Source organism: Zophobas morio, unplaced genomic scaffold, assembly GCF_036711695.1.
Source record: "Zophobas morio isolate AGI-343-1 ecotype UQ-CSIRO unplaced genomic scaffold, CSIRO_AGI_Zmor_V1 ptg000004l, whole genome shotgun sequence".
NCBI lineage: Eukaryota > Metazoa > Arthropoda > Insecta > Coleoptera > Tenebrionidae > Zophobas > Zophobas morio.
The window spans coordinates 10,690,593-10,704,019 of NW_026972109.1; the positions used below are offsets into that span (position 1 = coordinate 10,690,593).

At 32.0% G+C, this 13,427-nt stretch overlaps 1 protein-coding gene across 1 annotated transcript in view; it reads right to left on the bottom strand.

Annotated features, from left to right (window-relative positions):
- The window catches only part of LOC135141274 (uncharacterized protein), a 68,753-nt gene extending 56,764 nt beyond the window's left edge, over positions 1–11,989 (bottom strand). Inside the window, exon 1 of the mRNA XM_064072228.1 lies at positions 11,419–11,989. Within this exon, the coding sequence (XP_063928298.1) occupies positions 11,419–11,743 (325 nt within the window). The 5' untranslated portion in view covers positions 11,744–11,989. The remainder of the gene's footprint in view (positions 1–11,418) is intronic.
- Between the last annotated feature and the right edge of the window lie 1,438 nt (positions 11,990–13,427).

The window sequence follows — 13,427 nt, forward strand, 5'->3', positions numbered from 1 at the left end:
AGCGCAATTTTTGTAATGGCCCCCGAACATACAAATACATGTATAATGAAATTTTGTCGCGGGAAAAATGTGTGTTGCCGAACAATAATTGACTTTACCGAATCTTGCGCTATATAGGGTACTTCTTTAGACGGTTTTCGGCTAGTTTGCAAATATGTATTATAAAAATTTGTGACTGTGGTGACTGTTTTTTAGCTTTTCAATTTGTCATTTTTTGTTTTTGCCGATTTTTCAATTTTCAATTTTTGTACATAAATTTTCGATTTTTCAATTCCTCGACTAGTCGTTTTTTTGCCTTTTTGATTTTTCGATTTTTTGACTTTTCGAAATTTAGATTTTTCGATTTTTTGATATTCCTATTTCTCGATTTTCCGATATTTCCATGTTGCGATTTCTCGACTTTTAAATTCTTCAATTTTTCAATTTTCAATTTTTGTTCTTAAATTTTCGATTTTTCGATAATTAAATTTTTCGATTTTTTGATTTCCATTTTTTAGATTTTCCGGTATTTCGATGTTGCAATTTCTCGAGGTCTCGATCTATCGACTTTTCAATTTTTGTTTCTTTAATTTTTCAATTTTCATATTTTTCTCGTAAATTTTCGATTTTTCGATTTTTCGATTAATCGATTTTTTGCCTTTTCGATTTCTCAATTTTTTGATTTTTCGACATTTTAAATTTTTCGATTTTTTTCTTTTCCCTTTCCTCGATTTTCCGATATTTCTATGTTGCGATTTTTAGACGTCTTGATCTACCGACTTTTTAATTTTTCAAGTCTTCAATTTTTCGATGCTGTAATTTTTCTTCAATTTTTCAGTTTTTCAAATTTTCAATACTTCAGTTTAGAGTTTTTTAATATTTCGTTTCTTGATTTTTTCGATTTTTTGATTTTCGATTTTTCCGTTTCTCTTCGATTTTTCAATTTTTTGATTTCTCAGTTTTTCGATATCCTAGTTTTAAGATTTTTAAGTTTTTTGATTAAATTGTTCGATTTTTTTTCAATTTTTAGATTTTTCGACATTTTATTCTCGATTTTTAAAATTTTTTTCTTTCCGATTTCTCAATGAATCAGTTCTTCGATTTTTCAATTTTTCAATTCTTCGAATTTTTAAACATTTCACTTCAAATTTTTAAATTTCACCTTTTTTAGTTTCACGTTTTTTTCCAATTTTAAATTCCGCGATTTTTTTTAATGCTCTATTTTTGAATACTCCAACTTTGGAATTTTTCAATATCTCAATTCCGCAATTTTGAAAATATTCCGATTTTTCAATTTTTCGAGATTTTAATTTTTCGATTTTTAAATTTTCCATTTTTCAGTTCTTCGATTTTTTAATTTTTCAGTTCTTTGAATTTTTAGAGTTAAGATTTTTTAGTTTTTTGATGTTTCGTATTATCGATCTTTTGATTTTTCGGCTTCTGGATTTTTTAGATTTTCAAAATTTTAATTTCTCGAGTTTTTAAATTATATCTAGATTTTTAATTTCTCGATGTTTCAATTTTTCGATTTTCCAATCATTCGATATTTTGATTTTCCAATGTTTCAATTTTTCGATTGTTTAATTTCCCGATTTCTCGAGTTTTCGAATTTTAATTATTAAACTTTCGATATTGTGCTTTTTTATTTCCAGATTTTTACATTTTTCGAGTTTTCGATTTCCCGATGTTTCAGTTGTTCAATTTTTGTTTTTTTCTATTTTTTTAAATTTTCGATGTCCCAATTTTACAATATTACAGATTTGAGATTTTTCAATTTCTCGACTTTTTAGCTTTTCGATTCTTTAATTTTTCAATATCTCAATTTTTTCGATTTTTTAAATTTTGTATTTTGCAATTTCTGGATTTCTCGTTTTTTTTATTTTTCAGTCATTCGATTTTTTAGTTTTTTAATTTATCGATTTTTAAATTTTTCGAATATACGATTTTGTAATGTTTCGAGTTCTTGATCTTCACGGTTTTAAATTGTGATATTTCAACTTTTCAATTGTAAAATTTTTGTTTTTCGATTTTTCGATTTTTCGACTTTTTAGTTTTTCGATTTTTATATAATAATAATATTAAATTTTTCAGCTTTTAATTTATCGATCTTTCGATTTTTCGACTTCTCGGTTCTAGATTGTACGGTTTTTCCATTTCTGGATTCAAAAATTTTTGATTTTCCAATTTGTCAATTTTTTGGTTCTTAAATTCTGCGATTTCTGGAATAATATAGATTTCAATATTTATAGATTTTGTAATGGAATGAGTAAGTGTCAATTCGTTAGTCAGCAAATGCTTGTCCATTGCAAGGAACTAGGTCATCAATAGTGTATAAAAGTGTAAGTGATAGCTAAAACAAGAAAGTGTTAAGTCTGGGTTTGTAGTAGTAATATGGGTAAATAAATGGATAATAAATATGTAGTGGTGTTATTAACCAACCACCGTCGTGACTAGTAGATAGGACATCACATGGCGACCCTGCCAATCGGAAGAAAGAGAAAAAAAAAAAAAGTGTGTTAATACGGCAGTACTACTGCTATTGTTAAAATGGCTAGAATAGAAGATCATGCAAGACGTTGTGAGAGCCAAAGTCAAGAGGTCGTATAGGAGAAGGAGAAACAGCGATACCATCGGAGAAGAAGATGTCTGCGTCGGAATCCCGTTCCAATAGACTCCACCAGTGTGTGATTGTGAAGTGCGGGAGTGAGAAAAAAAAAGGCCTGTAAATAGTTTTTCTCCTAAGTGTAGTAGTGTAAATGACCAGTTTAGACGAACTCAAAAGTCTACAGATAGAAGTAAGCTTATTCAGAAGAAACTTGAAGAAGGACAATATCACAAGACGTCGGGATGTGCAGGTACTTCAATGTAAAAGTGAGAAACTCAAAGAATTGCGGCAGAAATTTATCGTTGCTAAGAATAATTTTAACAGTCAAGTGCATGTTTTAGATGTGTTAAATAAGGCAAAACGCATTGTCTCAGATATAGAAGTAAGGTTAGAAGAAGGTGAATCAATTTTAAGTAGTAGGGTAGCACGATTAGGGCAAACTGAAGAAGCTTCTGACTCGGCTGAGAGTTCTGATAGCTCCGATAGTGTTAATTCTGCGGGCGTAAATTTTAAAATGGCAGAAAAATTCGATTTAAAAACAGCGGCTAGTTTGCTGCCTGTTATGGACGGTTCGGAGAGAGTTACAAAGCAATTAATCGACGGCATTGAGATGTATGATAGTATGCTGGACGATAACGGGAAAAAACTTTTAACTACTTACATTCTAAAGACGCGTTTATCGGAAAGTGCGAAAATTCGGTTGAAATCCAGCTACGCGACAAATTGTCTTTTAATCGCAGATATAAGAAATTATTTACTAACAAAAAAGTCTCCAGCGTCATTATCTGTTCAGTTGAGTAGAGCAAAACAGTACTCCAAATCTGTGGAGGAATTTGGTAGATCGATCGAGGAACTATTGGTAGACCTGACGATAACTCAGGCCGATGGCAACCGACAGGCATTAGAAATTTTAAGACAATCTAATGAAAAAATTGCTATAAACGCTTTCGCAAACGGATTAGAAAATTTTGAGTTACGAACAATAATAAAAGCTAGGAACTATGAAAAATTAAGTGACGCGATAAGAGGCGCGAAGGATGAAGAAACACCAAAATCGGAAACATCATGTCAAGTACACCGTTTACATAAACAAAATTATAATTGGAATTACAATCGCGGTAATCATACTTTCAGAGGTACAACAAATAGTTTCAGAGGTAAAGCCAATAATTTTAGAGGTACAACAAGAAATTTCAGAGGTTCAACAAGTAATTTTAGAGGATCAGCAAATAACTTCAGAGGTCATGATAGAAGGTACACTAGAGATAGTAGGCGGAATCAATCAGCGTTTCGTATGAATGCATCAGCTGAACGAGAAGTTGAAAGAGAAAATTCGGAAAGTCAGTTTTTTCGAGTCTAAAATTGTTGATAGTGAAACTAATGATACAATAGTGTTAAGTATGAATGCAGTGAACTTTGTGCGAGTAAATTATCGCGGGAAAGAATTAAAATTTTTGCTAGATACAGGTGCAACAGTTAGTGTAATTTTTCAAAATTCAATTGCGCAAGATGAGGTTATTGATCAAACACGGAAAATTAAAATACACAGTATTGCTGGTTCGACAGTTTCGCAAGGTTCGGTACAATTATTGCTTAGTTTTAACAATGTTGAAATGCAACAGGAATTTTTGTTGATGAGGGAGTTTGAATGTGGAATGAATGGTGTAATAGGTGCTGACTTTTTCATAAAACATGATGCAATTATCAATTACGAAAAGAATGAATTTTCCTTTTGGAGTAATGACCGGAAAATTTTTATTCCAATTGAATCGCAATGCGAATTTTATACAGAAATTCCAAGCAGATGCGAAATTATCAAATATTGTTATGTCGAGAATAATGACGACTATGTGGTCCTTCCTGATGAAATATGCGAAGGAGTTTACATAGCCGGAAGTATAGTCTGCGCTAGAGATAACTTGATACCTGTGAAAATATTAAACGTTAGAGACGGTAATGTTAAACTGAAAAATTTTCGACCGAAATTAGAGAAAGCAACCAATTATCACATTTGTGAAGCAAAAGAAACTATGCAATCGGTTTCGCGAGTTGACAAATTATTGAAGTTGTTAAAAACTGACGACTTAAATAATGAAGAAAAAATCTCTATTCAAAAAATTTGTGCCAAATATTCCGATGTATTTTTGTTAGAAGGTGATGAACTGACAGTTACTAATATTTATAAACAAAGCATAAGGTTACAAAGTAATGCGACTCCAGTTTACACTAAGCCGTATCGGTTACCACATGCACAAAAAGACGAAATACATCAACAGGTCGGTAAAATGTTAAAAGACGGAATTATCGAAGAAGCTAGGTCAGAATGGTCCGCCCCTTTGCTAATCGTACCTAATAAATCCGCAGATAATTGTATCAAGAAATGGAGAATAGTCATTGATTATCGGAAATTAAATAAACAAATTCAAGATGAGAAATTCCCATTACCTTGCATTACAGAAATTTTGGATTCTTTGTCTGGTGCAATGTATTTTTCACATCTTGATTTATCACAAGGTTATTATCAAATTGAACTAGATGAGGCAAGTCGTCCTTGTACCGCGTTTCTTACAAACCAAGGGCAATATCAGATGAAACGACTGCCGATGGGTCTTAAAATTAGTCCATCTGCGTTTTCACGAGCAATGACAATCGCAATGGCGGGATTAAATTACACTAGTTGTCTCGTCTATATGGATGATATTGTAATTTTTGGGAACAACCTACTAAATCATAATAAAAATCTAGTTAAAGTTTTGGGAAGATTAAGACAAGTAAAATTACGGATTAATCCAAATAAATGCGAATTCCTAAAGAAAGAAATTTTATACTTAGGTCATGTAATCTCAGCAACCGGAATTTCCCCGGATCCCGAAAAAATTCGTGTTATTCAAAATTATCCGGTGCCAAAGGATGCGAAAGAAACGAAAAGATTTGTAGCTTTTGCGAATTATTATCGACGATACATAAAAAATTTTGCATACATAGCAGTTCCGTTAAATAGGTTAGCAAAGAAAGGTGTAAAGTTCGAATGGAACGATGACTGTCAGAAAGCTTTTGAAACATTAAAAAACAGTTTGATGACCCCACCAATTTTAGAATATCCAAATTTTTCAAAGGAAAATATTTTTAATTTAAAAACAGACGCATCGGGTTCAGCGATAGGTGCAGTATTAACAAATGCAAGTGACAAACCTGTAGCATATGCCAGTAAAACGCTCAATAAAGGAGAAAAAAATTACTGTACCATTGAGAAAGAACTTTTGGCAATAGTTTGGGGTGTTAAATACTTTCGACCGTATTTGTACGGGAGAAAATTCATTATTCAGACAGATCACAGACCCTTAGTATATCTTTTCGGAATGACAAATCCTTCCAGTAGGTTGACGAAATTTAGGTTAATTTTGGAAGAGTATGATTTTGATGTTGTATATATAAAAGGTAAAGATAATCTAACAGCGGATGCCTTATCAAGAATAGAAATTAGTTCTAATGAAATCAAATCAATGAGTCACCAAATTTTTTGTACAATGAATGTATTAACAAGAGCGCAAAGTAAAGCTGAAAGTAAGACCTGCGAGAACAGTGAATCAGTTTCATCCGAAAGGACTGATCACCCTGGCGTGGTGGAATTGATAAAACAACCTGAAAATTTTTTCGAGTTGCGTCCTATTTATAAAACCGAATTTGACAAAATACTTGCAAGTAAAACAAAAATGTCCAACACGTGTTCTATTTATAAAAGTCATAATTTAATTGTCGACAATGAATCAGATGTTATTTATATGAAATGGGATATTCGATCGGCGTCAGCACTAAGTGAGACGTTGAGAGTACTCAAAGATATTGTTATGAAATATAAGATTCCGGAACTAGTAGTAATTAAAAATAAAAAAGATGCATCATCATCATTTCTGCGTGAAGTAATGACTAGAGTTAACGAAGTAAGGTTCAGAGATTTAAAAATAAGCGTAATTAAAGACGTTCAAATAATAGATGACTTAGAAGCGAGACAAATAATTCTAAACGACTTTCATATATTGCCTACAGGAGGTCACGCCGGTATAAACCGAATGTATAACAATATAAGGAAGTATTTTTTTTGGACAAAATTACGGAAAGACGTTGAGGAATTTGTAAAGAAATGTGATTCTTGTCAGAGGTATAAGCATGGGAAACACAATTTAGAACCAATGGCGATTATAACAACAGCCTATTCGGCATTTCAAAAAATCTTTTTAGATATAGTAGGATCTTTAGAGCAAGACGTTCAAAATAATCGGTACATATTAACAATACAGTGTGAATTGAGTAAGTTTGTTGAAGCGTATCCAATACCAAATAAAGAAGCCGTTACCGTAGCAGAATCATTCGTTCAAAATTTTATTTTAAGGTATGGTATTCCACAAGAAATTGTTACAGATCAAGGTACAGAATTCTTATCGTCAACTTTCAAAGAGGCTTGTAAAGTATTAGGAATAAAACAATTGAATTCGACAGCGTATCACCACGAAACGTTAGGTGCGTTAGAAAATTCCCACAAACACTTAGGTGCGTATCTAAGAATACAAGTGGCAAAACATCCAAATAGTTGGAGTTCATGGGTTTCATTCTGGTGTTTTTCGTACAACAATAGCGTGCATAGCGAAACACGTTACACACCGTTCGAATTAGTATTTGGACAAACGTGTCGACTGCCATCGAATGTGCTTACTCGGACGGATCCTATGTATAGTTTCGACGATTATCCATTAGAGTTAAAATATAGACTTCAGACCGCATGTAATGACGCTAGAAACAAATTACTTTTGTCAAAAGAAAAAAGGAAAAAATTGTACGATAGTCAAATTTCAAAAATTGTAAGATATCCAACTGGTTCGAAAATTATGTTACGAAACAATGTAGGAAATAAGAGTGAGCCAGTGTATAAAGGACCATATACTGTAGTTGTAGACAAGGCACCAAATGTTGTAATTAATATAGGTAATAAATTAATAGAAGTACATAAGAATAGAGTTAAGAAGTATCATGAATAATGTAAGGAAAAATTTTTTTTTGGAACGTGAGAACACGAAAAAAAAAATTTTTCTCCCGACCGGGGGAGGTGTAATGGAATGAGTAAGTGTCAATTCGTTAGTCAGCAAATGCTTGTCCATTGCAAGGAACTAGGTCATCAATAGTGTATAAAAGTGTAAGTGATAGCTAAAACAAGAAAGTGTTAAGTCTGGGTTTGTAGTAGTAATATGGGTAAATAAATGGATAATAAATATGTAGTGGTGTTATTAACCAACCACCGTCGTGACTAGTAGATAGGACATCACAATTTATTCAAATTTTAAATTTTTCAATTTTTAATTTTTCGATTTGGTGCTAGATCTATTTCTAGATTTTTAGGTTTTTCGACTTCTAGACTTTCCGATTTTTCGTTTCTAAATCTTTTTGTGTCGATTTTTAGACCTTTCGATTTTCCAATTTTTTGATTTTTCAGTTTTTCGATTTCCCAATTTTTTCAGTTTTTTGATGTTTCGATTATTCGGTTTTAGATTTTACGTTTTTTTTTATTTTTGAAAGTTTGAAATTTTTGATTTTCCAATTTTTCAATTTGTTGGTTCTTAAATTCTAAAATTATGGATTAATCGAGATTTCAAAGTTTCAATATATCGATTATTCAGTTTCCTGATTTTTCGATTGTTGAAATTTTAATTTTTAAATTTTTCGATTATGTTCTTTTTTGATTTCCCGCTTTTTGGGGTTTTCAACTTCTCGATTTCTGGAAGTTTCAGTTTCTCAATTTTTCGATTTTTCGTTTTTCAACTTTTCGATTTCTCAACATTTTAATTTTGGGAATTTTCTAATTTCTGGATTTTTTAACTTTTCAAAATTTTAATTTTCCGATTTTTAAATTTTAGATTTTTAAATTTTTCGATGTTTCGATTTTCGGTCTTTCAATTTTTCGTCATTTTGGCTTTTTAATGTTTTGATTTTCCAATTATTCGATGTTTTGATTTTCCAATATTTCCATTTTTCTGAATTTTAATTTTTAAGTTTTTCGATTTTGTGCATTTTCGACTTTCCGGATTTTTGGGTTTTTCGATTTCTCGATGTTCAGTTTTTCAATTTTTCTGTTTTTTGAGTTTTCGATTTCCCGATTTTTTCAGTTTTTTGGTGTTTGGATTCGAAAAACGAGAAGTCGGTTTTTGATTTTCCAATTTCTCAATTTTTTGGTTTTTAAATTCTTCGATTTCTGTATTAATCGAGATTACAATGTTTAAATTTTTCGATTATTCAGTTTTCCGATTGTTCGGATTTTAACTTTAAAATTTTGCGATTTTGTGCTTTTTCGATTTCCCGATTTTGTGCTTTTTCGATTTCCCGATTATTATATTGGGATTTTCGTTTTCTCGATTTCTCGATGAATCAATTTTTCAATTTTTCGATTTTTTAACATTTCAGATTTGGAATTTTTCAATTTCTCGATTTCAAAATTTTTTGGATTTTTTAACTTTTCGATTTCACAGTTTTGCGATTTTTTAAAATTTGTACTCTGCAATTTCTCGATTTTTTGTTTTTTTGGTTTTTCAGTCAATATACGACTTTTTGATGTTTCGAATTCTCGACCTTTCGATTTTCCGATTTCGACTTCACGATTTTAGATTGTGGTTTTTCAGTTATTCCATTTTTAAATTTTTGATTTTTCGAGTTTTAATTTTTAAATGTTTCAATTGTGTACTTTGCGTTTTTCCGATTTTTGGGTTTTTCGATTTCTCATTTTCTCATTTCAATTTTGGGAATTTTTTAATTTATGAATCTTTCAACTTTTCGAAATTTTAATATGTACTTGGAGTTTTTAAATTTTAGATTTTTCAATTTTTCGATGTTTCTACTTTCGGTTTTTTTTTCAATTTTTCGTCTTTTTGGCTTTTCGATTGTTCGATTTTCCAGTTATTTGATGTCTTGATTTCCCAATTTTTCAATTTTTTTGTTTTTAAATTCTTCGGTTCCTGAATTAATTGAGATTTCGATGTTTCAATTTTTCTATTATTCAGTTTTCAAATTTTTCGATTTTGTGTTTTTTGATTTCCCGATTTGTGGATTTTTCGACTTCTCGATTTCTCGATGTTTCAATTTCCCTATGTTTAAATCTTTTAATATTTATATTTTTCTATTTTTCAACTTCTCATTTTGGATTTTTCATTGTTAAAAATTCTCGATTTCCCATTTTTCAACATTTCAGACTTGGGATTTTTCAATTTCTCAATTTTTTAGTTTTTGCATTCTTTAATTTTTCGATTTCTTAAATTTTGCATTTTGCGATTTCTTTTTTTGATTTATCAGTTATTCGATATTCCAATTTTTCAGTTTTTTATATATTTCGATTTTTCAACTTTTCGAATAGTTTTTGATGTTTCGAGTTCTCGATTTTTTTATGTTTCGAGTTCCCGATAGTTCGATTTTCCGACTTCACGGTTTTAGATTGTGGTTTTTCAATTTTTAATCCTTCGATTTTTCAATTTGTTAATTTTTCGAGTTTTCAGCTTTTCCATTTTTCGATTTAACCATTGATTCAGATTTTAAATTTTTCAATTTTTCGATTTAATGCCAGTTCAGTTTCTAGATTTGTAGGTTTTTCCACTTTTCTATTTTTCGATTCCTGAATCTTTTGATGTTGCGGTTTTTAGATTTTTCGATTATCCAATTTTCTGATTTTTCAGTTTTTCGATTTTGCAATTTTTTGACATTTCATTTTTGGGATTTTTCAATTTCCGTATTTTTCAATTTTTCGATTATTCAATTTTTAATTTTGCATTTTTTCAATTTTTCAAATTTTGAGTTTAGCGATTGTTCGTTTTTTGATTTTTTAGTTTTTCGATTTTTCAATTGTTTGATTTTTAAAATTTTTTAATATTTCAATTTTTCGATGATGCGATTTTTTAATGTTTCAATTTCCCTATTTTTAAATCTTTTTCCATTTTTCTATTTTTCTCTTTTTCTCTTTTTCGATTTCTCATCTCGGATTTTCAATTGTTAAAATTTCTCGATTTCTGTATTTTTCAACATTTCAGTTTTGGGAATTTTTCATATTTTGCATTTTTCAATTTTTTAACGTTTTAATTACTTCATAGTGGTTATCAGAAAATAAAAATTGCAACAATTTTTTATAATTCATCAAAGAAGCGGGATTTATTTGGTTGCGGTTCAGGAGTGATTGAAGTTCTGTCGAAAGAACTTTCTATCAATTTTTTTTCTTACAGTAATTACTTTGTTGGAATTCAAACAACGACCTGCCTGAATGTGTGATATCCACAATTCTTTGTGTCGGTAATCCGTAAGACCTCCACATGTTGTGTTCATTTTGTGCCGATCTCTCGAGACTTAAAAAGCGACGTTGACAAAACCAAGACAAACATTCCCCGCAAAGTTCATCACGAAAATTACTTTTCGACCAACAAAGCAAGCGACTTTCTTTCCAAAGAATTTTATTCAACTCCCCTTTTAAGCAAACACAACCGTCAAAAGAAAACCAAAACACCCGAAACATTTCCACCGCTGTTTGCTCTACGACATAATCAACACGATCTACCACCCATCATTCTGATCCGCCTGATAGCCGACACCAATAAAAAGGGTACCTGCATAACTCCATCGATTCCAGACAGGTGTACTCGAGCCATCCATTCGGCTTCCAAAACCTTTTTTTCCTCTCATGATTGCCCTCCATTCACGTCAGCGTTCTGCTTTTAATTAAAATTTCACGTCGCGTGTATTCTTATCGCATTATTACTCCCTGCTCCCTTATTAATGTACCATATGGACGTTAATAATAAACAAACACGTACCTTTCATCCGCAATTGGTCGACTTCCACGAAGCTGCGGTGTGACTTGCTCGACGTCGCCGAATTGTAGTCGGAGATGTTGTTCAAGTGGCTGTAGATGTCGACGAGCAGCTCCTCCACCAGATCTGAGGCTCTGCGTTTTTCGTGGTCGGAGTATCTGCAAGGCGTGGAGGTCTTGCGGATGTTCACGGTTATGGGGACCGAGTGGATGACGGCTTGGAGGGCCGCCTCCGACGGCGGAGGCGGCGTTTGGTGGTGGATGATCAAATCCCCGAACATTTCGCGACTGCACGATTCCAACTGACGAACCCGGCGTTTCGTTGACATGTTGCACTGGTGGTTTTAATTTATGCGATAAAATGTGTATCCGGTACTTGTAGATAATATGCAACTACTTAATTTGTATTATCGCGGAAATTGGGCCGGTTGTGGAACGTGGAAGAAGGTAGAGTTTGGGGAGATAAGGCTATTAACTGCGTAATTTTTGGGAAGGCTTGGCGGGTTTACTTAGAGGTTATTTTGATACACGCGAAAATATATACATAGTTAAAATGTAAAAATATGTCAACGACACTAAAGTGTCACTAAATGGAGTGACGTTTGTGAATTCTGTCTCCATTTTAACAACTTAGTTACAAAAATTGTATGTGGTTCACTAAAGTTGATGTGGTTGAAAATTTATTTTTCGAAGCATTCTTCTTGGTTTTCTTATGTCTTTGAAAAACTATTAGAAGCGTTATTTGTGGAACTTGTTGAAACCGTAATATCCATATTTGCTCATCAAAGTTCATTTTGATAATAAATTTCGCTGATCATAAATATATCAATTGTCGAAACAAAATCGGATTGATATTTTGTGTACACCCATAACAAAGTTTATGAACAAACATTTATCAAAAATTGATTGAATCTGGATTTCTAAAGTCTAGATTTCTGTCGTAAACACACAATTTAATTACCGCAACAGATGGCGCCACTTTCGAAGCAATGCGACACTCATTACAGCAAACAAATTTTGGAACATCATTGTTTGATAACTGGATTATATTTTATTCACCAGATAGCAGCACGACATAGAGAAATGTTTATGAAAGTTTAGAATCAATAAAGCGCCAACACATTAAATTTAATCGTTTTTCAATTATGAATAGTTTTTACAGCTAAAATCTTGACCGTAAAATCGCGGAAAAGCTCTCAAGTGGGATTTATAAACTTGCTGTTGACTTTCAAGTGCCCGTTGACGAGCTTCTAGAGCTGAAAATTGTCATTTATAAACTCTGTTGCCAAGTTGCCGTTTTGATGTTCAAATTTTACCGTATTTAAAGGGGTTGTAGAAGAAAAAGTGGAGGATTTAAGTTGATTACTACAAAAATGTACCCTTTTAGACATGTTTTAAGTTTCTTGTTGCCGAAATAAGTCTACACATATTAAGAAACACAGGCAAAATGGAGCCCCGCCCGCCCACCCTATCTCAATTGTAATGATTTTTTCTTATTCGTCGTAGCCAAGTGGGCGGAGCTTAACTGCAAAATCCTTATTTTTCTACGAGAAATTAAAAACATGTTTTTGAGTATCGTGTTGTTCAAAGAATACTATGTATATTAAGAAAAATAAAGCCAAAGATTAGGCCCCACTCATACCCGCCTCGATCTCAATTCTCAATTGTGACGAATTTTTCATTCGTTGTCAGATCGAGGAGCGGGGCTTAATTGAAAGATCCATATTTTTCTAGAAGAATTTACCATTTTAGACATGTTTTAAGTTTCTTGTTGCCGAAATAAGTCTACACATATTAAGAAACACAGGCAAAATGGAGCCCCGCCCACCCACCCTATCTCAATTGTAATGATTTTTTTTATTCGTCGTGAGCCAAGGGGGCGGAGCTTAACTGCAAAACCTTTATTTCTCTACGAGAAATTAAAAACATGTTTTTGAGTATCGTGTTGTTCAAAGAATACTATGTATATTAAGAAAAATAAAGCCGAAGATTAGGCCCTACCCATACCCGCCC